We start from the raw sequence: 26055 nt of genomic DNA on the forward strand, positions 1-26055 counted from the left end.
TCCCATTTCCTTCCCCTTTCCCCTCTCCCCCTCCCTCCCCACTGCTTCGCAACATCATTGAATGTAAAAAAAAAAAAAAAAAGTAATATTAATAAACAACAACAAAAAGAACTGCAAATGTATCCTCTCTTCCTTATTTTCCCAATAACATCCTCTCCTCTCTAGCTTACTCCATTGTTAAGAATACATTATATAATACATACAACATACAAAATAAGTAGTAATTGACTGTTCATGGTATTGGCAAGGCTTATTTGGTCAAAAGTAGGCCACTAGTAGTCAAGTTTTGGGGAGTAAAAAGTTGCATGCAAATTTTTTAACTGCACAGGGGGTGAGTGTCCATAACCTCCATGTTGTTCAAGGGTCAACTGCGTGAGGGTACTTTGAAAAGTTCATGGAAAATGGAATTAAAAGATATGAATATTTCAAAAAGCTTTCTGAAGTACTGTCATACTAGCAAAATCAAATCTATCAATATGCCAAAAGGATAATACATGATGACCAAGAGTGGTTTACAATTAAAAGATATGAATATTTCAAAAAGCTTTCTGAAGTACTGTCATACTAGCAAAATCAAACCTATCAATATGCCAAAAGGATAATACATGATGACCAAGAGTGGTTTACTCCAGTAATGCAAGGTTGGTTTATCACTTAGAAAAAAAAAGTCAAGAGTAATTTATGTTTTTAACAAAATGAAGGAGAAAAGCCACATTGGAATCTCAATATATGCAGAAAAATAATCTGACAAAATCAACAACCATTCTTGATTTAAAAACAACCAACCAACCAAAAATCCCACCGAATACTCTAAGCAACCTAGGAATAGAAGGAAATGTCCTCAACTTAAAGTGCGTTTACAAAAAAACCTATATCTGAAATCATACTTAATGGTAAAAGACTGAAAGACTGAGCACTTTCTCCCTAAAATCAGGAACAAGGCAAGGATATCTACTGTTATCACTTCTATTCAGCATTGTTCTAGAAGGTCTAATTAGTGCAATAAGGAAGAAAAAAAAAGATATACAAAGCATAAAGATAAAGAAAAAAATACTGTTATTTGTATGTGGGTAACATAAACATGTACACAGAAAATTCCACATTACGGGCTGAGTATCCCTTACCTGAAATACTTGGGACCAGAAGTGTTTCAGATTTTAGATTTTTTCAGATTTTGGAATATCTGCTGAATATATACAGGTTAAGCATCCCTCATTGGAAAATAGAGGAGGAAATGCTCCAATGACCATTTCCTTTGAGCGTCATGTTGGAACTCAGAAAATTTTGGAATCTGCAGCATTTCAAATTTCCACATTAGGGATACTCAACCTGTATGTAAAAAAGAATCTACTAGGCCTAATCAGTGAATTTGAACAAGGTCCACAAGACACAAAGTAAATACATAAAAGTTAACTGTCTTTCTACATCAAAGTGACACACAGTTGGAAACTTAAATTTTTAAAATGCATTTAAAAATTTTAAATACAATAGCATCAAAACCATTAAATACTTAGGGATAATTGTAGAAAAATAGGGACAAACTGTGGACAATAAAACTATAAAATATTGCCAACAGAAAGTAAACAATATCTAAGTAAATGTAGAGAGATACCATGTTCATTAATCAGAAGACTCAATATTGCTAAAATGTCAATTCTCTCAAAATGTATCTACAAATTAAATGCAATCCCAATAAAAATCCCAGAAGCCTTTCTGTAAAAACTAACATGCTGATTCTGAACTTTATATTGAAATTCAAGGACCTAAAATAGCCAAAACAATTTTGAGGAACAAAAACAAAGTTGAAAGACTTACTACTACCATTTTCAAGATTTTACTATGAAGCTACAATAATCAATATAGCATAGTAGTGGCATAGTTCAATGGAACATAAGATAAATTCTAGAAACAGACATACAAGGGGTCTTCAAAAAGTTCATGGAAGGGTTCGTATTATGTTTTAATTCTACTTTTCCAAAAACTTTTTGAAGTACACTCACATATGGTTGATTAATTTTTGATAGATTCCAAAGTAATTCTATAAGAAAAAGTATAATCTTTTCAACAAAGGGTTTTTCATCACTGGATATTCATATAGAAAAAATGTAAACCATACTTGCTGGCTGCCAAAAAAAAGAAAGAAAACGAGAAACCAAGTCCTAGACTATAAGAATGTATCCACAATACATATCACTGACAAAGGAATTACTTTGGAAGTATATAAAGAACTCTTAAAACTCAATAATAAGACAACAAACAATCTTATAAAGAGTAGAGGACTGTGAACAGACTCTTCAAAGAAATAGAGATACTGCTATCTCTATGAACACAAGTGCATGAAAAAATGCTCAACGCCATTAGTCACTGTGGAAATGAAAATTAAACCAATAATTTAGCACTACACTCCTATTAGAATGCTAAAGGTAGAGCAAGTGTTCAAGGATGTGCAGAAATTGAATCTTACACAATGCTGGTAAAAATGTAAAATAATATAATCGCTGGAAAAATTTGGTAGTTTCTCATAAAGTTAAGCACACACATACCATATGATGCAGCAATTCTATTCCTAAGTATTTACTCAAAGGAAACAAAAGCAAATGTCTACACAAAGACTTGAATAGATATGTTCATAGCCACTTTATTATAAATAACCTCAAAATGGAATCAATACAAATGTCCTTCAAAAGGTAAATGGATGAATAAAGTGTGGCATTATTCAGATAATGGAATGTTACTCAGCAAGAAAAGGAACAACCCATGATACGTGCAACAACATGAATAAAGCTATAATAATATGAGTAACCAATAAGTGCCAGACTCAAAAGATTACACACTTTATTATTCCATTTAATGAAATTATAAAACAGGCAAAACTAGTCTATAGTGTCAGAAAGAAGATCAGTGTTTGTCTGGGATTAGAGAGGACTGAAAAGGAGCATAAGAAAACTTTCTAGGAATATGGATATGGCCTATACTCTGAACGTAGTGGCTGTATGCATATATAAATGTGTTAAAGCACATCAAACTGTATACTTAGCATAGAGTACATTTTCTTATAAGCTATACTATTTTTTTAATCACAAAAAATTAATTAGCACATTTTCTCAGTTATATTTTTCAGAAGGAGCACTTACCTTATTGAGTGCAACAATGAAGGGACATTTTTTAGATTTGAGAAGGTTGATAGATTCAATTGTCTGGGGCTCCAAACCATGCATAATATCAACAACTAAAATGGCAATATCACAGAGAGAGCTTCCTCTGTTTCTCAGATTACTGTTAAAAAGAGGAAAAGAGGTATAAATAGAAAATCTTGAAATTAATACTTTTCTTAAACTTAAATTTTTAATTCTTTGTAAAACCTAAACAAAAAGAACAAAAGAAAGTATATGCATTAAATTACTCAAGCGCTATTAGTCCTTAACTTGCCAAATGCTCATCTGACAAACTGAATTGATATAAGTTGGAAATCAATTAGTTCCAGAAGTTACTCTAATATTTTGCCAATTTTACTGACCAGGTTTTTTGTGTTAAAAAATATGGCCAAGAGACAACAGTGTAATATTCTACCTGCAATGGGTTTCAGAGGAGATAGAGCCCAGGCACATATGAGGGTACTTCAAAAAGTTCATGGAAAAATAAAATTGCAAGATAATATGAATATTTCCATGAACTGTTTGAGATACCCTCATATTAGGATTTGCTCTGAATGCCACATTAAGGAGGTGCTTTTTCAAAACAGAAAAGACTTCCCTCTATTTAAAAAAAACAAGTATCCAAATAAAGCATTACTAAATCAATGAGGCACAGAGGAGGCTTGATAGTTACAGGGACCAAGTTACTACCCAAAGGTTAATAACTCCACTGAACTTTCAGACATAATGATTTTCAAGCAGTTTGCTTGATGACAAAAGACTCAAATTGGTCTTACCTGAAAGACTCATGCCCAGGAGTATCAATAATCAGCATTCCTGGAATCCGAACATTCTCTCTATCAAACTAGAAACATGGGAAAAAATACCATGAAAACTTGAAAATTTATCACCACTCCCTTTTCCAAATGAACAGTTTTAAAACAATTAGGAAGTCAAGCAGCAAAGCATGACAGTTAATATTTTCATTAATATCAAAAAGAGTTTTGCAGAAAAAAATAAAATGAGAAAATATGCCCTTTCTTAAGGTCGTAAAACTGTGGTGTAGTCTACATTTGAGCAAATAATTAAGTGATGATATAAGTGACAGAGCAGTTATCTTAGCTTACCTATAAAAAGTTGACATGTAAGTATTTTCAGTATTTGGAAAATTTATCCACTCTAATTTTAAAGCATACTAAACTCACAAAAATATCCCAAAGTACGTTTTAAAGAACATTTCCACATTGATCAAAAATGTTAAAGAATAAATATATACCCTGCTTTTATTCAAATAATGTCATAAACAGTATTTTCTGGACAAAAGCACATTAACAAACAGAAACAACATCACAACCAACCTCACTTGGATATTCCCTTTTAACCTAAAAAGTAGCACTGACCAACAAATCTCTCACACGAACAACTTTTATTATGCGTATCTATATATTCTGCTAATCTTCCAGTGATTTTTCAAAATTTTATCTCCTAATCTATATCAAAATGATTCAAATGTAAAATGCTTCAAATCTGCATTCTGGTGGTCTTAAATCAACACTCACTGAGCACCATAATTATTTCTACTTCAGTGTCTTGAATAAAAACAAGAAATAATTACCACTGTCATATAAAGGTTATCCTGAGAACTTTAATAATACAGGCTTTTTACAATTCACTGAGCACCATAATTATTTCTACTTCAGTGTCTTGAATAAAAACAAGAAATAATTACCATTGTCATATAAAGGTTATCCTGAGAACTTTAATAATACAGGCCTAACAATAATCTTGCTTTTTAATAACACAAGATTTTAAGTTCTGGCAATTCTGGTGGAATAGGCTGTTATGAATCCTCCAACGACTAACACATGGAAATACTATTTAAAATACAATGAGATAAATTTTAAATTATAAATGTGAAAAGCTGTAATTCAAGAAAACTGTCCAAAAATAAAATAGAACACCACATAACTGGAAAACTGACCCAGAACAACCAACACCAAGATACAAAAGGACCACATACTTAAGAAATGTGACCATCCAACTTTCCAGTATGAAGGGCACAAAATAACTCTTTAGTATTCAAAAACTCATAGAATATTATTCCCATAATTCCTTACTTAGAAATCTACTAGAAAATGAGCTTTCATAAAACTTAATCTCAAACAAACAAAACAAAAACTGAAAAGCAAAGCTCACAGACTCTTTTTACATGCAGAAGCAAGACTAAATAAGGAATAAAGGGACACACTAGCATGTAATAATAAATACTGTTTGTTTTCCAATTTACTGCTTTCTAGTTCCAAATATACATTCTCACCCTCTGTGATAGTGGAACTTAGGAATTCTATATTATAAGACTCAGTTCCACGTCTGGGGCAGTTTCTATCTCAGATGAGCCTGGAGTACCCTGCAATACCAGACGGCATGGATGCAACAAAAAACTAGTACTACTAGAAATCAAAAAGACTCAGGAGCTGACAACTGGGCAAAGATGAGACTATCTCAGCACGATGATAACTGAAAAGAATTGAAATGCAGTAAATAAGTTTAAATCCATAATTTCTAAATGATACAAAACAAAATCCAATTGGTCAATCTCATTTAAAAGCTGGTAAGTAAAGGTAAAGAATCAAGCATTAATTTTGGCTTTCTTATCTACACTATCAGTGAGTAATCAAATAGTAGATTAAGTAAAGTTTCTGTACAGAACCCATTAAATAAAGGAAGCTGGATGATGGGATTAAACATCAACATTTTGCAACCCCAAATACTTTAAAAGGTAGACATCAGCTTAGAAGTTACCTGTGGGTCAAGAAGAGGGTTTTGATTGGGAAGGGACATCTGATGGGCTTCTGAGGTAACTGGCAGGGTTCTATCTCCTAACAAGGTAACACTTAAAGGGTGTATGCCTTATAATGATTGATTAAACCCTACATTTTTTCTTATTCTGTTACACTTAATATAAATAAACTGAATATCCCCAAACAAGCAGAGAAAATATAGGATATAAAGAAAAGATAACCAATTTGAAACAAAAAAAGATGGGTGAGGGAACAGAATGTTTAAAAGTGGATCTATGGTAAGTGTTAAAACACAGAGGGGAATGACTAACTTTAGCACAGTGGTTGCCTCTTGGACAGAGAGGGAAACAAATGGAATGTGAGGGCTCCTACAATTATATAATGTTTTATTTCTTAAAAAGAAAGATCTGAGGAAAAATAAGACAAAATAGTACATATGTTAATTCTGAATGGGAGCACATAGGTCATACTAGTCTCTGCTCCTCTGTTTGAAATAATTTACATCTTAATTTCTGTTACAGATTAACACATATGAAATACAATGTACTTACATTTTTAATCATCTTAGTCTGTTCATTAATAGCTTCCAGGGGAACATTGGTGGCCCCAATTTGCTGCGTGATACCACCTGCTTCACCATCCTGTACATGTGTGTGACGGAGCTGTGAGAAGACAGCAAATTCAGATTGGTACTTCGATATGGAAAATGATAGAAGCAAAAGCAGTAAGAAATTAGCAACTTATTTATTGTAAACAGAATTGCCTGTATGTGCTATGGGTTTTTAATGCCTTTTTTATAAGCCTCGCTCGTTTTAAAAGTTAAATCAACACATATTATATCTTCTTACTTTATCTAGAATTTTGGTCTTCCCTGTGTCCACATGTCCAAGTACACAGATAACAGGGGCTCTTAGCTTTTCTGTATTTACATTTTTACTATGTTCAAGTCGCCGTTTCTGGAAATGAAAGGAAAAAAAAAAAATCACAAAATTAAATTTTATTTCAAACCATCATTACCTTTATTTTTAAATTATTTTTCCTTGACAAGTGAATGCCACAACCTACATCCAAGTTCTTTGTTGATTTGACTACACATAATTGTATTTTACAATGTGAACTTTACAATCTAATTCCCATACCAGCACCTTTGGATAAGGAGAAATCTGTTTCAGATAGATTTCAGAGTAGCACTGCTAGATGTAAATAGGAACGGTGTAATGTGTTGCCTCAAACTTTCTGAACACTGTTGTACACAGCTAACTTAATGAACTATAATTAAATACAGAAAAAGAATTGAGTTTTCCATCACACTGACTATATAGTACAACCCCTAATTTATGTGGGGGTTTACATAAAAAGACGTGAACTGTTGGATTTTTTAAAAATTCACTAAAACCTAAGAAAATAAAGATTTTTGAAAGCAATTTATTTCACACTTTTGTCCAATGTACGAATGCTATAAAACCTCTCAATGAGAAGAGTATTTATTTAAGCCTCAGCTTTAATAAGTCCAATGACATTTCCTGCCATCCCAAGGCACTACCACTCCCATGGACACTAGTAACTGTGAGAAAGTGTCTCCTTGAACCAATGTGTTTCTTTGTAGCATTTACCTACATACTTCAGCATCCCGAGGACCAAAAAAAAATACATACTGGGACAATTCTTCTTTGCAACTGGAATGAAAAAACTTTTTGGAATGTCAAGAGTGACATGCAAGTGATGAGCACAAGGTAGAAGTTATTTAATAGCAAATAGCAGTACACAGCAGCCTCACAGTATGTACAACTCAAATTTGAACATCATGACTTTAGTAAGATTTAATATGGTTGAAAATAGTCCTTCTCTCTCACACTTGGTTAAAATTTCTGGAGGACAATGAGGAACAAACGTTGATTGAGGAATTCTACCTCTAAGTATACTGAAGCAATGAAAGGACAAGTGTATAAATATGTGTGAGTACAAAAGTGTTTGTTCAGTGCAGTATTTTTTACAATACTTTATAAGCACTTAATGTTTTCTAGTTGTGGATTTTTTAATGAGAGTTTCCCAAACCCCACGGCTGACACCTTTCTGGTGTGTAAAAATCATCTAGGTAGAAACCTCTATCCACAATGGAGATTCTGACCTAGGAGCAGCAGTGAATTTCAGAAAATTCTAAGATGTACCAAGGTTTTGGATCCATAAAGTTTGTTATGGACTGCACTGCATTTCCCCCAAATTTATAAACTGAAGTCCTAACCTCCAATGTGCATCTGGAGACAGGGCCTGTAAGGAGATAATTAAGGTCATAAGGGAAAGGACCTAATCCGATAGGACTGGTGTCCTTATAAGAAAAGGAACAAACAGAGATCAATAGATTCGATCTCTCTCTTCACATACCCAGAAGGCCATGTGAAGACACAGCAAGAAGGTGGACTTCTGCAAGCCAGGAAGACAGCCCTCACCAGAAACGAACCCTGATGGCACATTTATCTTGAACTTCTAGCCTCAAGAATTGTGAGAATATAAATTTCTGTTGTTTAAGCCACCCAGTCTGTGGCATTTTGTTATGGCAGCCCAATGAGAATAATACAAAGTTAAATCAGAATCCTTCTATAAAACTGAATATAAAATGTAGCTATTAAACATGTTGAGGCAGAACTTCTTGAATGACAGGAGGAGGATCTCAGCAAATCCTTTCCCCAAAAGGAAATTATAACCCTGGACAAAATAGTAAAAACAAAACAAAACAAAAAAAACCTTAAAGACTCTAGAAACTGGCCAAAGGCATACATCAAACTGAGAAACATTTAATCCAACAAAATCTCCCAGCCCTCAGTATAGGCAAAGGAAACCTACGGAGTTACTATGGGGCAGCTCCACCATGCTCCTCCTGCTTCCACAGCTCCATGGGACAGAAGTGGTATTGGAGAGAGGGACAGGGAATTTCACAACCAAGGGCACTGTCAACAGCAGTGTTCCCTTCTCTCCACACCCTCACCAGCATTTGTTATTCTTCATCTTTTTGATAACAGCCAGTCTAACTGGGGTGAGGTGATATCTCAATGTGGTTTTAATTCATATTTCCCTGACGACAAGTGATGTTGAGCATTTTTTCATGTACCTGTTGGCCATCTGTATGTCTTCTTTGGAAAAATGTCTATTCAGCTCCTTTGCCCATTTTTTAATTGGTTTATTTGGGGTTTTTTACTGTGTAATTGCTTGAGTTCCTTGTATATTATGGATATTAACCCCTTGTCAGATGCACAGTTAGCAAAAATTTCCTCCCACTCTATAGGTTGTTGTTTCATTCTGTTGATTGTCTCCTTTGCTGTGCAGAAGCTTTTCAGTTTGATACAGTCCCACTTATTCTTTCTTTTCTTGCCTGTGCTTTTGGGCTCATGTTCATAAAGTCTGTGCCCAGACCTAGTTCCTGAAGTGTTTTACCTACATTTTCCCTCAGTAATTTTACAGTTTCAGGTCTTATACTTAAGTCTTTAATCAATTTTGAGTTGCTTTTAGTATATGGTGAGAGATGCATCCCTAGTTTCATTCTTCCATGTATGGATATCCAATTTTCCCAGCACCACTTATGGAAGAGGCAATCTTTTCCTCAATGTAGGTTTTTGTTGCCTTTGTCAAATTTCAGACGGCTGTAAGCCTGAGAGATGACTTCTGGGTTCTCTATTCTGCTGCAGTGGTCTGAGTGTCTATTTTTATGCCAGTACCATGCTGTTTTGGTTACTATAGCTTTGTAGTATAATTTGGGGTCAGGTAGTGTTATGCCTCTGGCTTTATTTTTTTTTTTGCTCAGGATTGCTTTGGTTATTCAGGGTCTTCTGATGTTCCATATTAATGTTAAGATAGTTTTTTCCATTTCTGTGAAGAGTAGTATAGACATTTTCACAATGTTAATTCTTTAAGTCCAAGAGCATGGAATGTCTTTCCATCTTTTTGTGTCTTCTTTAATTTCTTTCAGTAGCAGTTTCTAGTTCTCATTGTAGAGATCTTTCACCTCCTTGGTTAAACTGATTCCTAGGTATTTTATTTTTTTCATGACTCTTGTAAATGGGCTTACTTTCTTGATTTCTCTTTCTGTTAGCTCATTACTGGAGAATATAAATGCAACTGATTTTTGGTATGGAGGTTTCTCAAACAGGTTGATCCTCCATATGATCCAGCAACTCCACTGCTGGGTATGTACCCAAAGGAATGGAAACCATCATGTCAAAGGGATACCCGCACTCCCATGTTCATCCCAGCTCTGTTTACAGTAGGCAAGATATGGAGCCAACCTAAATGTCCATCAATGGACGATTAGATAAGGAAAATGTGGTACATATACACCATGAAATACTACTCTGCCATAAAAAAGAATGAAATTCTCCCATTTGCAACAACATGGATGAGCCTGGAGAAACTTATATTGAGTGAAATAAGCAAAGCACAGAGGGATAAATATCACATGTACTCACTCATAAGAGGGAGCTAAGAGAGAAAGAAGGAAGGAAAGACCACAGTGGTGTGTTGGACTTACAGAGGGAGAAAGCATACCTAGGGATACAAAGTGGAATGGGGAAAGGGGGAATGTGGGGGAGGTCAGGGACAGTTGGGGAGGACATGGGGTATCATCACAATTTGTAGTAATGGGCATGCTGCCAGTATGGATCTTGCCATCACATCTTAGGCACAAGTGGTGACAATCAGGTTTGCATCTCATGAATATTCATAACGAAAAAAAAACACATCTTAGGCACAAGTGGTGACAATCAGGTTTGCATCTCATGAATATTCATAACGAAAAAAAAATTTTTAATTTTAAAATAATTAAAAACAAAACAGCAATGATCTCATCAGCAAACCAAAATCACAACTAGACTAAGATCTTAATATCAGTGGGGCAAGATATAATCTGGAAGATCAGCCACAAATTTAACAGGGAGGTTTGTGGAACAAGACAGCTAAGGTAGGCAATGACAAGACAATGTTATTAGAGACAAGACAGACAGATTTATATTCTCAGAAGATATAACAAGAATGAACATACTTAACTGAGCTCCAAAATAATGAAGAAAAAACTGACAGCACTGAAGTAAGAAATATATAATTCAATAACATAATCTGGGGATTTTGGTAATGCATAGCAAAACTAGACAGAAAATGAGCAAGTATACAGAAAATTTGGACAACACCATTAATCAAATTAACCTAACTAAACACTGGGCCCACTGACAGCAGAATATACAATTCTTCCTAAGTGCACAAGAAACATTCTCCAGAAAAGACCATATGCTAGGGGATAAAATAAGTTTTATCAGAATAAAAATAAAGAGAAAACAGAAAATGCAATGAAACCAAAGTTAGATCTCTGAAACAGCAGACAACAAGAAGAGTTAGTGAGGATGTAGAGAAACTGGAACTCTCAACTGGTGGGAATCTATAATTGTGCAGCCACTTTGGAAAATAGTATAACAGTTTCTGAAAAAGTTAAACACAAACTTAACATAGGACTCAGCAATTTCACTCCTAGGAAGACATTCCAAAGAAATGAAAACATATGTTCATGCAAAGGTTCATACAGTAGAACTATGCATAATAGCCAAAAAGTGGAAACAAATCAAATGTCCTTTAACTGGTGAATGGATAACAGAATGTGGTGTATTCATCCAATTAAACACTATTTGCTAATAAAAAGTAACAAAGTACTGATACATGCTATGACATAAATGAACTTCAAAAACAGTCTAAGTGAAAGAAGCTAAACACAAAAGACCACATATTAAACAACTGCATTTATATGAAGTTTCCAGAATAGACAAATCTATAAAGACAAAGGAGATTAGAAGTAGTCTAGGGCTGGGAATAGTGAATGACCACAAATTGGCACAAGGAATCTCTCTTGTGAGCAATGGTAATATTCCAAAGTAGGGTTGTCGTGATGGCTGCACAACTCTGTAAACGTAAACTTCACTGAAATGTATACTTAAAATGCGTAAATCTTATGGTGCATAAATCATACCTCAACAAAACTGTTTATAGCTAAGAGGTCCACAGCAAGCATTACATAAAATAAAAATAGATTATCTAAAAAATCTATTATCTAACTTTGTTTTTAAAAACCTGAAGCTCATGCATAGAACTACTAACAAATCTCGGGAGTGGGATAATGTGGGAACTTATACTTTCTGCCTTATAATCATTTTGTTTGTTTTCACTTTTTTTTTTTTGTCTTTTTTACTGACCGGCAACAGGATCGCAACCCTCGGTGCCGCGCCCGCACCGGGGACCGGCAACGGGATCGCAACCCCCGGTGCCGCGCCCGCACCACACTCAGCCAGTGAGCGGGAACCGGTCCCCACATGGGATCCGAACCCTCGGCGGGAGCGCCGCCACACTCCCAAGCGGCGCACTCTCCAGTGCGCCACCGGGCCGGCCCATTGTTTGTTTTTAAATTAGCAAACACAGTATAAATATTTCACCACTTTTTCAAACATGAGTACAGAGGAAGCGAGTTGGTTTGAGTAAGTGCTGTGGGAAGAGACAGAGGCAAAACGGGGAAGGGAAGAGAATGCTACTGGCATCTAGTGGGTAGAGGCCTCGGATGTGGCTCAGCATCCTACAATCAAGAAGACAGTCCCCCACAACTGAGAATCATCTGGCCCCAAAATGTCAACAGTTCTGGGGTTGAGAAACCCTAATTTAGACAGACCCTCATAAGTCCTTAAGAAAGTCAGACAACTTATCCCTATCTAGACTTTACAGAAGGAAAAAGCAAATGCTGATATATAGGTATTAGAACAAAAATTGAAAAATTAATTATACATGAAAAGATGATGAAAACGAAAGCTAAAATAGTTTTTTAGCTTTAAAATAGTTTAGTATTCGCAAGCAAACTAAAGTAGTTTTAATGTATTATTTACACTAAGCTGACAGAATTAAAGAAAACTTTCTCTGAAAGTCTAGGTATGTGAACTTTACAAATAGAAGCCTTTCCAACCTGCCAGACTTAAATAACTGAAGGGATCAGATGCCCCCTACTGACTAACCTAAATATGTGAGGCAAAAATATGACTGATGTTTATAACTAGAGGGCATATGCTCAGAATATGTGTGCATACCTATAAACCATCACTGAAAGAGCACATTAAAATTTGGAGGAAATGAGAAAAAAATGATGAGGTAGTCACCATTCTGACTTAGGTAAGGAAGGGAGGTCTTTGGTTTAGACCAGTGTCAAAGACCTATTATGTTTCAACAATACAAAAACTGGGCAAGTTACTACTCTTAAGAATATATTTTTAGGGGCTGGCCCGGTGGCGCACTGGAGAGTGCGCCGGTTGGGAGCGCGGCGGCGCTCCCACTGAGGGTTCGGATCCCATGTGGAGACCGGTTCCCGCTCACTGGCTGAGCGCGGGGTGGGCACAACACCAAGGGTTGCGGTCCCATTGCCGGTCCCCGGTGCGGGCGCGACACCGAGGGTTGCGATCCCGTTACCGGTCAGTAAAAAAGACAAAAAGGAAAAAAAAAAAAGAATATATTTTTTAAAGTGCTACTCAAAACCTTTAGTTGTAAAGAAGGAGTGGGAAGGAAGAGTAAAGAGAAAGGAAAAAATAGATACCTCAATCCTCCGTTTTGCTTTGTCATAAACCCTTTCTTCTTTAGTGCGATCGTCATCAGAGTCATATTCAGAGTCTGAGCTCATTTCTTTACTTGGCTTTTTATCTAATGTTTTCCCTGAATCCTTCTCATCTGACACCTTTTCATCTTCCTCATCACCTTCACTGCCTTCACTTTCTCCTTCCTCTTCTTCTTCCTCTTCACTCTCTTCTTCTTCCTCCTCCTCTTCTTCCTCTTCCTCCTCTTCTTCAGGGTTTTCTTTTACTTCTATATGAACTTTGTTTCCTTCTATCAGGAAAGCAAACAGATTTTAAAATAAAGTTAACATTATAGATTTATATCAATATAACAGAGACCTTAAAGTAAGGGTGAATAATACAGGCATTAACTGTGTTTTCATGCATCACAAATGCAAAGTATTTATCTATATCCTACTATGAAAATAATCATTTAACAGTAAAAACTTAAGGCAGTAATCCACACTGAAGCTTATGAAAAAGAAAAGCATTACTAAGCCAGAATCCAAGTGAGAAAGGAATCTCAGGGAGGTGAGTACAATGTTTAGTATTGCTTCCCCTTTGGGTCATTTGCTGATTCTGCAAGAGACAGCTGGAAGGCTAAGTTGCCTCAGTGCTATGAGGCCAGGCATCTGGAGTCCAGATCTACCAAGAATGGGAGGGTGGATGAGGGGAGGACATACATTGGGTTACCCCCTTACCGTGTGGTAAAATACTTAAGAACTGTACTACCAGGAGTAAGGATGAATAAGAAATAAACAGGACCTCTCAATTACTGGCAGATCACTTTCAGATCCTCTCAATTCTAAATCTAGAATAAGATGATTCCATATTGCTGGTTCACTCAGATTCCTGGTGGAAATAATATAAATTACTCTGGAGACAAGATAACATTACCCTTGACTGGAGGAAAATGAAGGAGAACACATATTAAAGATGGAGGCACTCTTGCTCTCCAGGACTTAGACTGTGTCAGCAGAAATGCAAAAAGACTGGGCCAGCAAGAATTTGCAAGGCTTAACCACAAACCACAGACTTCCTATTGAGTTGCCTAGCAGATGTGGAGGTACAGGAGGGGCTCAAAGATGGCTAAAACATATATAATACATGCCTGTAGACAATAAAGTTGCTTAGTGCATGCACTAAGTCCCAGAACTTTGTGTCTGGTTTCTGGTTGCCCACCTCCCTAGGCGGCAGCCCCTAGCTCAAGGTGTGCCCTGAGCAACTCACCTCGCTGCACTCTCTTGGCAGGGCTATATGTGGCCCTGCTCCCTGGGGGACTCCTGGCAGAGGCTATGTGTAGTCCTGCCTCCTGAGAACCCCAGGACCAAGAGAAACGTGCAATTGACCTCAAATTATTTCTACAGTTTTGAAGGTAAAATATCCAGCACAATATATAAAAATAACAGTCCACATGAGGTAACAATTTATATAAGGAAAACCAACATATAAAGTTATGAAAACAAAATTTTAAATGACTATGCTTCTAGCATTCAGGGAGCAAAAGACAAGATTGAAAATTTTTGAAGGTAAATAAAAACTAAAAAAAATTAAATGGAAATTATAAAACTAGAAAACACAAGAGATGAAATTAAGAACTCAAGAGATGAGCTTAACAACAGAGTAGAAATAGCTCAGGAGAAAATTGATGATCTAGAAGACAGCCAGGAGAAACAATCCAGAATGAACTACAGAGAATCAACAGGAAGAAATACAGAAAAGAGGAACGGAAAGGAAACAATGATACAGTAAGAAGGTATAATTGAAACCTTGAGGGACATAATGGCTCATAACATCACAAAACTGGTAAAAACATAAAACCATACATAAATAAAACCCTACAGGTAGAATAAATAAAAGGAAACATACCCTGTGAACATCATGATAAAAACCAAAGACACATGAAAAATTTAAGCTCATACCTGACTTCTCAATAGAAATAAAAGCCAAGACAAGAGAATAATAACTTCAAAATGTTAAATAAAACTTCAAACAAGAATTCCTCACTCAGTAAATATATCCTAAAAAATGAAGATGAAGTGAAGATACTCTTATAAAAGCAAAAATGAAATACCTCACTAACAGATCCACATTGGATGAAATTCTAAAAGAAAGAAAGAAAGAAATACAAATGGAAGATCAAAGATGCAGGAAGAAATATAGCACAACAAAATGCTGAGGACATGGGTAAATTTAACTAAATACTGACTGTATAAAATAAGAGTAATAAGCTAAAAAGAAGTTTAAAACAGATAATGGAAAGAGAGCAATAAAATATAAATTGAGGTGAGTAAAACTTATTCAAGTATTCTGAAGTTCTTGCATTGTCTAGAGAATAACATTAGATATTGTTAGTTCAAAAGTGCATCTCTTACAGTAAATAACCATTTAAAAAAATTAGAAAAGTACACAACTTCCAAGCTTATGCAAAGAGAAAAAAACTGAATAAAAAATATACAATAATGCAATGGCTGGTTGGAAATCAGAGAAAAAAGGCAGAATAAAAGAACTTAGTAAGATGAACAATTTAAAACCAATATACTGAGCCAGCCCGTGGCTCACTCGGGAGAGTATGGTGCTGATAACACCAAGGCCATGAGTTCGGATCCCGTATAGGGATGGCCAGTTGGCTCACTGGGTGAGCGTGGTGCTGACAACACCAAGTCAAGGGTTAAGATCCCCTTACCGATCGTCTTTTAAAAATAAATAAATAAAACAAATATACTTTATTAATTACATCAAATGTTAAATGTAATGGGCTAAGTACTCTAAATAAGATATAAGACTGACAAAACTGGATTTAAAAAATCTCAACCAAATGGCTTGCTGTGATTTAAATGTAGTATCCCCTCCAGAATTTATGTTGAAATTTAATCCCCATTAGGGTGGTACTAAGAGATCAGGGCCTTTTGGGAAGTTATTAAGTTATGAGGGCTTTGCCATCGTGAATGGATTAATACCCTTATAAAGGAGGATTCCGAGAGGGTTGCCCTTCTTGCCCTTCCCTCACTTCTGCCACGTGAGGACATGGCATTTCTCCCCTCTGGAAGATGCAGCAACAAGGCACCATCTTGGAAGCAGAGACCAGCACTCCTCGGATGCCACTACAGGCACTTTGATCTTGGACTTCCCAGCCCAACTGTAAGAAATAAATTTCTGCTCTTTATAAATTACCTAGTTTGTAGTATTTTGTTATAATAGCACAAATGGACTAAGATAATGCTCTCTGAAGACACAGTAAGAGTAATAAAGACAGAAAAAGATCATGTAAACCAAAATTGGTGTAGCAATATGAATATTAGAGAAAGTAGATTTTGAAGCCAAAAGGCATTGCGAGAAATAAAAAAATCTGTATCAAATACAAGAGTCAATTCATCAGAAAGATGTAAGACTGCATTCACCTAACAACATAGCATCAAAATATATAAGGCAAAAATTAACAGAACTTGGGGAGAAACAGACAATCAACAATTATAGTGGGAGATTTTAACACACTGGTCTCAGTAACAGAAAGAAAAAGCACACCAAGAAAAAATATATAAAACACTTGAACAAAATGATCAGCAAACTTGACCCAAATATAGAAAATAAGGAACCCAACTATTGCAGAATATGAACTCCTTCTAGTCACATATGGAACACTCTACAATAAATGACCATTATGCTAGGCTGTAAAGCAAGACTCAACATATTTCAAAGGATCGAGTCACGTATATTATCTGATCACAATGAGGTAACAAAAAGATAATTAGAAAATTCTCACTTTTGTAAATTATGAAATACACTAAACAAATCATAAGCAAAAGTTAATATATCACAATGGAAGTTAGAAAATATCAACGTATTAGAACTTGTGAAATTTGGCTAAAGTAATGCTTAAAGAAAAATTGATGTCTTTAAAAACAAGGATGGGGCAGGGCGGAACTTATAAATCAAAGAGCCAAACATCATTCTCAAAAACAAGAAAATAAAAGGAAATTAAACCCAAAGAAACTACAGATTTTCGTAATAAAGGACAAAAAATACTGACAAAGAAAAATGCTTACATTTTATTCACAGTGATTAGGAACTACACTGTTTTGTTTATCTCTTCATTACATTTTAAATTAACGGGACTTTTTGTAGGCTAGCTTTAATAACAACTCTATTTATAACATTATCATTCTGAAAAATGTGCTCTAAACCCGAGGCTGTTATCTTATAAATGACCTTCTGAAGAAACATTCATTCATAAAATAAAAGATCCAAGAGTAAAAATTTAGGAACCATGGCAATGGAGAGAACAAGACTGGTCCTTATCCCCAGAAATGTTCATATGCCTTTCATAATCAGGAGACCAACTATTCATTTAAATATATACATCTCTAATAGCCACTGATAACTACTGGATTTATCAATGTGTATTTTCAGCCATTTACCTTTTTCTCTTTCCTCATCACTGGCCATAGCTTCCCAATCATCCAATCCAGCATCCTCAGTTTCTTCTTCTTCTTCTGGAAATAAAAGTTTTCATTTAAGACAAAAAATATAAATATGAGGCTGCTTTCAGAAAAAAGTGAGAAATTATGCTCTGACATAAAAAAGAAATGTTTTAATTATGCCAAAAAACCACATATGCAACTTCATTATCTGTGGAACTATCTTTTCAATATAGCTAGCATGTTCTAATTTACTATTACTAAATGCTTCACCATTTCCTATTACTTTCAACGTACCAGATTAAACTTAACCCAGATTTCATATGAGATAATTAAAATATTAGGAATCTAGACACTGATATCTTTTAGATATTGAAAAGGGTATATGAATACACTTAGTTCTTGAGGACAAATGAAATTTCATACATATCTTCTTTTTTGTTTTTCAATTCATACTTTATATATAGAATTTATCACTTATTTTGCTTCAACCTTTACAGACACATCCAAAAACTACTTAAATTCCAAAGGTGAAGGTAAAAACCTGAAGGTACTGGACCACCAGTCCAGTTCAAAATAAGAACTGAATGCTGTTGCTTATAAACCCCAAATAGCCAGGAAGCTAAAATTCTGAATATTGTTTGAATATTAAAGACAGGAGAAAATTATGTTAAGCGAAATAAGCCAGGCACAGAAAGAGAAACACTGCATGTTCTCGCTCATATGTGGGAGCTAAATAAATCAATAAGTTGAACTTTTAGAATAAGGGAGTTTTGCAATGATGAATATGCTAATTACCCTGATTTGATTATCTCACATTGTGTACATGTACTGAAATATAACTCTGTACCCCATAAATATGTATAATCAATACGTTTTGAGGGAAAAAAAGACTTAATATTCTCCTAAACAATAATGAAATCCAGCCAGGCAAAACTATTTTTAGATGAAGGGAAGATGAAGGTGGGACACGCTGTAATAATTATTATTATTTATCAACAAATCTAGATAAGTCATCTTGAGGAGGAAAGAAGACTCAGAAACATGTACCCAAACATCCTTCCAAATTAGCAATTCTTTTTGGTGCTACAAATATGATCTAAAATAGCAGACTGCTATTAAGTATATCAACCTGAATTTCTAATTTTATCATATCAATGCTAAGCTGGAGTTTACCCAGGTGAAAATATCCTACTCACTTAGAACAGGAGGGGATAAAAGAAGAAAGAAACTATCAATAACATCATTCACCAGTTTGAGTCAGTTTTGATATTCTCTAAGGTTGTTCCCACTCCTGATCCTATCTTTAAACACTAGGGATTCTCTTGAATACCAAACATACGTTTAGCTAGCCCCTGGCTATTCCATCAATATCTAATCCCATGAGTTATTAGTACAGTGTTGAACTTAAAAAAAAATCCAGAGATTTCCTCTAACCCCTCAACACACACACACACACACACACACACACACACATGCTCTCTTCTCTTTCTCTCTCTCTGAATAAGTTTAATTCTCTTACTGATCTAGTAAATAGAAGCTGACCTCTAAAGAAGGTTTTAAAATGCCAATTTTTATGATTCTTAAAAAAACGTAATTGAAAATGCTTCCAATTTGTTTCCAAAGTATTTACTAAAGAACTTTGAGTCTTATTTGAGATTTCTGACCCATAAATAAAAACAGAAAATCCAAAACCTTCCATCCTCTTTACAAATCATTTTACTGACACTACTGAAAAGAACAAAATTGATTCAAGTATCACTTGGATACTTTTCCAAAGTGCAAATAAAAATAAATGGTTTGGGCCGACCCCATGGCTCACTTGGGAGAGTGCGGTGCTGGGAGAGCAGCAGCGCTCCCGCCGCGGGTTTGGATCCTATATAGGGATGGATGGTGCGCTCACTGCCTGAGCACGGTGCGGGCGACACCAAGCCAAGGGTTGCGATCCCCTTACCGGTCACAAAAAAGGACAAAAAAATAATAATAATAAATGGTTTGGAGAAAAGAAAGAACTATGAAGAAAGTCATCCTGCCAGATATTTATTTGGTTTCTTCAAACTATTTCATGATAACTAAAACAACTAATGATGTCAATACTTTTTAACAGAAATCAATCAGTCAACAAATGCTACTGGCCTGGTTCAATGGGAGGTGGTGTTTCTTCTTTTTCTGGTACTCCTTGTTCCACAGCTTCTATAGCAGCAATTATTTCCATTGGTTCAGACTCTAAAAAAAGAGCAGAAACCAAGTTAATATTTTTTCAGTGTATAATTTCTGTTAAGATACTCTTTTAAGTACTGAATAAAAATCAGTAATGCAAACCTATTTCTTCAACAAGTTTAGAAAACATTTAAATATTCAGCCATATGATTTACAGGAAACTACTCTTTCTGCTCAAGGTATATAAAATCGCAGAAGGCTGAGAAGGAAACCAAGAAAAAATAAGAATGACAGTTTTGCTTTTCAGAGTTAACAATTACTCACAGAGTTAAGACCCAGATTTTTCAAACTAAAAAACTTTTTCCATTAGCTTATTACTTGAATCAAGTAAGAATGATAACATTAATAAGAAACAAGGTACAGAAAATAAGTTTCAATAAAGATTTCTGATTTGTTGGTTTCTTTTCAAAAGACATTCTGTTGTGAAGGTTGTAGAAAAAAGGCAAACAAGAGTTTCTAAATCAGAGGCTACTTTATAAACAAACCTTCCTTATTTTCTAGCTGCTGTGGTGCTTTTTTCTTCTTTTTATCTTCATAAATTGGCCTTTTCTTTGGCAAAGAGTCTTTTGATGGCACTTCAACACCTGAGACATAAAAATGTAAAACTTCAGGTTTATATTGATTGCATGTCACCTGAGAAATATTATTTAAAAAGATAACATTCCATTCAACTCAAAGATACATACCCTAAAATATAAAAGAACATTCACAGAAAAACCTAGAAGGTATATTTTTAAATTTACATACAGCAAAATCCCATTTTTTGGTGTACAGTAAGAGTTTTGACAAATGCATAAAGTAACCACCAACACAATGAAGGTGCTGAAAACTTCTACCACCCTGTGATGTTCCATACAGACAAACCCTCCTTACATCTTTAGCCCCTGGTAACATTGTTTGGTTCTCTATCCCAAAAGATCTTCTCCAAAATGTCACACAAATGGAATCTTACTGGCTTTTGTCCTTATAATGACATCGGCTTTGAGAGTCATCCTCTTTGTTGTACATAGCAGTACTTCTTTTTATTGCTGAGCAGCATTCCTATGTATGGATGTACCACAGTTTATTTATCCATTCAATAGCTGAAGGACATTTGAGTTTGTTCCAGTTTTGGGCAATTATGAATAAAGCTGGTATAAACATTTTCATACAGGTTTTTGTGTGAACATTTCTCTAGAATAAATATTTCAGAGGGTAAGTGGTCAAAGTAAATATGTACTGTAAAAATGGTGAGACAAAGTAAGTTTTGTAAGAAACCACCAGTTGTTTTCCAAAATGGCTTTACACTTTTGCATTCCCACCAGTAACGTATGAGTTCTTCTTCCTTGCCAACATTTAGTAAAGACAGGTTTTTTTTTTTTTTTTTCGTGTCCGGCAACGGGATCGCAACCCTCGGTGTTGCGCCCACACCTCGCTCAGCCAGTGAGCGGGAACCGGTCTGTATGTGGGATCCGAACCCTCGGCGGGAGTGCCGCCGCGCTCCCAAGCAGCGCACTGTAGCAGTGCGCCACCAGGCCGGCCCAAAGACAGGGCTTTTTTGTTGTATTTTTAGATATATGCATTCTAATAGATGTGTAGAGCTATCTCATTGTGGTCTTAATTTGAATTTCCCTAATGAATAATGATGTTGAATATTCTTTTCATGTGTTTATAGTTCCTTGGTGAAAGTATTTGTTCAACTCTTTTGCCCATTTTTAAATGGAGTTGTTTGTGTTCTTCTTGATGAATTTTGAGATTTTTATATCTTCTGGATATTAATCCTTTGTCAATATCCGTGATTTAGAGGTATTGTCTTTGAATTCTCATAATAGTGTCCTTAACAGAGAAAAGGTCTTGAACTGAACTTGCTCAAAATTAACCATTTTTTCCTTTTATGGATTATACTTTTAAAGTTATACCTTAAGCACTCCTTGCCTAAAACAATGTCTCAAAGATTTTCTCCTGTTTTCCTCTCAGTTTTATAGCTGTGTATTTTATACTTAAATCTAAGACCCATTTTGAGTTAATTTTCATATAATGAATGGGGATTAAGACTAGGTATGTTGGGTTTTTTTGCATACAGATACACAATTATTCCGGTATCACTTCTTACAAAAACTGTATTTTATCCATTGAACTACCTTTCATCTCTGATAGGAAAAAAGTCAGTTGAATGTATATAGACTCCCTATTCTGTTCTATTGGTCTGTCTACCCTTTCCCAGTACCACGCTGTACTGATTGCTGTAGCTTTATAGTAAGTCTTAAAATCAGGTATTGTAAATCTTCAAAGTTTGTTCTTTTTCAAAAATATTTTGGCCATTCTAACTTCATGGTCTTTTCATATACATTTTAGGAATAGCTTATAGATAGCTACAAAATATCATGGTGTGGTTTTTATTAGGATTCTAGATCTACAGATTTGACTGAATCTACAGATCAGTTTGGGAGAACTGATGATCCTAACTATGTTAAGCCTTATAATCCATGAAGACGGTATCTTCCATTTTATATACGTCTGCATTAATTTTTTTCATTAGTGTTTTATAGTTTTCAGCATATAGGTCCTACAAATAGATTCATAATTATTTTACTTTCTCTTTGTTCTGGGGGGATTGCTACTGTAAATGTCACCGTTTTAAAATTTTTGATTTTTAGTTGTTAATTGCTAGCATACAGAGATACAACTATTTGCATACTGCCACTGTATCTACAACCTTGTTAATCTCCCTAGCTCTAGGGTTTTTTTGAGGGGTGGTCGAAGGAGGATGGCACAATTCCATGTGATTTTCCATGTAGACAACTGTCATATGTGAATAGACAGTTTTATTTCTTCCTTCCCAGTCTGTATGCTTTTTTTTGGCCTGGCTGCAAGAACTAGGACATTCCAGTGAAATGCTGAATGAACATGGTCAGAGAAGACATCCCTTGCCTTATTCAAAATGTTAGGATTTAACATTCAGTCTTTCACCATTAAGCATAATAGCTGTACATTTTTTTTGTAGATATCTTATTTCAGGGTAAGGAAGCTCCCCTTCTGTTCCCAGATTGTGAGTTTTTATCATTTATGGATGATAAATTTTGCCAAATGATTTTCCTGCATCTACTGAGATGATCATGCAATTTTTCTTTAGACTGTTAATATGGTAAAATGCGTTTACTGATTTTCACATAACGAACCAACTTGCATTCCTAGGATAAAACCTACTTAGTCGTGATACCTGATAATAAATATATGTAAATACACACATATATAAATATACATATATATTGCTGGAATCAAACTGCTTATATTCTGTTGAGAATTTCTGCATCTATGTTCATGAGGGATATTAGTCTGTATATTTCCTCTCTTGCACTGCCTGTCTTGATATTGTATAAGGGTAATGTTATCTTCATAAAATGAGTTGAGTAGTTCTGAAAGACAATATTTAACTGGTACTATTTCTTCCCTAAATATGTTAAAATTCTTTAGTGAAAGCACAGGGTCTTGGGGGTTTTTTGTTGTGGTGGGAAATTAACTCAGATAAAATTTAAAAAGCTATAGGACTATACTTTAAAAACATATACAGGACCACTCAGATTATGTGTTACTTTATGAGTTTTGGTAGTTTGCATCTTTTAAGAAATGGTACTGTTTCATCTAAACTTCTAAATTCATGAGCATAAAGTTGTTCATAGTATTGCCTTATCGTCATCTTAATACGTGTAGAATCTAATGATATCTCCCTCCTTTCACTCTCGACATGTGTAATTTGTGTCTTATCTCTTGTCAGTCAGTCTAGCTAGAGGTTAATCAATTTCATTAATCATTTCAAAGAACTGGCTTTTGGTTTCAATGATTCTCCGTTATTTTTCTGTTTTCTATTTCATTGTTTTCTGTACTTTATTATTACTTTCCTTCGGCTTACTTTGCTATTTTTTTCAGTTTAAGATGGAAGCTTAGCCCACTGGTTTTTTGTTTGCTTCTTTGGATTTGTTCCAAGCACACAGCTCTATGGTGAGCCGGGCACTTATGTCACTTCATAAACAAAATTATAAGACCCTCTTTCTCCAGCTCTCTCCTTTCTATATTTTCCCTACACACTCTGGTTCCCAGGAGCCCCTTTTTCTGGCTCCTCTGGCCAAAGGATGAAGTTCTGTCAGTTTTATGCTCCAAGGTTGTTGTGAAGTTCCACACAAGTGGGGCTGCCATTTGGCCAAAGCAGCAAGAGAAAAAGAATAAAAATAAAGGGGAGTCCCCCTCAAACTTTTCAGACATCAGAGACTCCTTTCCTGGTTTCTCTGGCCAAAGTGAAATAACCGAATGGATGAACCACACTAATGTTATAAAAAATGTTCACTCAACAAAGTCAATTCAATGTGAACAAAATAATTTTAAAATGTTATGGCTGAAAGGATGGAAATTCTGGAACTCTTCCTCATATCCCCCCCATCCCCCACAGTCCACCAAAACCTCCACTATCCTCATATTCCATAAAATTTGGACTGTAAATGATTAAGGAGAACACAAAAGTAAAAAAGCCAAAATGAGGCCACAGTTGAGAGAAGGTAAATTCTTTAACCTGTCCTTTTCTTTTCAGAGTTAAGTGCCTCTAGAAATCTCACAGGAATACACAAAAGACAAAAGTAGGTCCTAGTTTAACACCTGTATTCCAAACACTTCCTTAGTAGTAATGCAAAATTTGCCACCATTTATATATTTCCTGATTATAATTATGATCAGTTTTTTCCTTAACTATTTTTGGCAGCTGGCCAGTAACAGGGATTGAACCCTGGACCTTCATGTTATCAACACAAGTTTTTAACCAATTGAGCTAACCAGCCAGTACTAATAAGCTATGGTTTGCCCGAACTTTAAGGACTCAAATTTAAGGACTAAATAAAGCAAGACATTTGGCCTACAGGCAAACAGCATCAGGAAACCTGCTGCACATTTCCGAGTAATGTGCTAACTGATCTCTATTTAATGAGAGATTTTGGTCTTTGAAAGAGATAGTAAAACATAACACTCACAAGTAAAATATTTTATTTGTAATAAACTCACAAATAAAATGAAATGTTTAAAGTGTGTGGTAGGCAGAATAATGTACCCGCCACCAAAGATGTCCATGTCCTAATTCCTAGAATATGTGAATGTTACCTAATATGGCAAAAAGGAAATTGCAGATGTGACTAAGGTTAAGACCTTGAGACAGGGAGATTATTCTGGGTTATCCAGGTGGGCCCAACCTAATCATATGATTCCCTAAAAGCAAAAATCCTTTCCCTAAGGTAGAGGCTGAAGTCAGAGAAAGATGTGACTATGGAAGAGTGGTCACAGTGATCAACATTGCCAGCTCTGAAGATGGAGGAAGGAAGTCATGAGCCAAGGAACATGGGTGGCTTCTAGAAGCTGCAAAAGATAAAGGAATGAATTCTCCCCTAGAGACTCCAGAAAAGAATGCAGTCCTGCCAATCGAGCCCATTGAGACCCAGGTCAGACTTTTGATCTACAGAAACGTAAGATAATAAATTTGTGTTGCTTTAAGCCACTAAATTTGTGGTAATTTGTTATACCAACAATAAAAGACAAATACAAAGTATAACAGAAGTTTTCACTATAATTACCAAGCAGTTAATAATAATACTTTTGTTCAACTATGGCCAACTTGATAGCTAGTTAAAAGGAAATACAAGGGCCGGCCCGGTGGCGCACTGGATAGTGCGCCGCTTGGGAAGCGCGGCGGCGCTCCCGCCCGAGGGTTCGGATCCCACATACAGACCGGTTCCCACTCACTGGCTGAGCGAGGTGCGGGAGCAACACCGAGGGTTGCGATCCCGTTGCCGGTCCCCGGTCCGGTACGGGGGCAACACTGAGGGTTGCGATCCCGTTGCCGGTCCCCGGT

The 26055-nt window shown here is 35.5% G+C and overlaps 1 protein-coding gene across 2 annotated transcripts in view; it reads right to left on the reverse strand.

Annotated features, from left to right (window-relative positions):
• The window catches only part of EIF5B (eukaryotic translation initiation factor 5B), a 72635-nt gene that overhangs the window by 15025 nt on the left and 31555 nt on the right, over nt 1-26055 (reverse strand). For both annotated transcript variants that reach the window (XM_008576819.1, XM_008576818.1), the window contains exons 7-14: nt 20675-20773; nt 20106-20195; nt 17970-18044; nt 13536-13822; nt 6784-6891; nt 6487-6597; nt 3932-3999; nt 3135-3276 (exon numbers count right to left, since the gene is read on the reverse strand). In XM_008576819.1, coding sequence (XP_008575041.1) covers nt 3135-3276; nt 3932-3999; nt 6487-6597; nt 6784-6891; nt 13536-13822; nt 17970-18044; nt 20106-20195; nt 20675-20773 — 980 coding nt within the window. The remainder of the gene's footprint in view (nt 1-3134; nt 3277-3931; nt 4000-6486; nt 6598-6783; nt 6892-13535; nt 13823-17969; nt 18045-20105; nt 20196-20674; nt 20774-26055) is intronic.

The sequence above is a fragment of the Galeopterus variegatus genome, unplaced genomic scaffold (genome assembly GCF_000696425.1).
Source record: "Galeopterus variegatus unplaced genomic scaffold, G_variegatus-3.0.2 Scaffold1410, whole genome shotgun sequence".
NCBI lineage: Eukaryota > Metazoa > Chordata > Mammalia > Dermoptera > Cynocephalidae > Galeopterus > Galeopterus variegatus.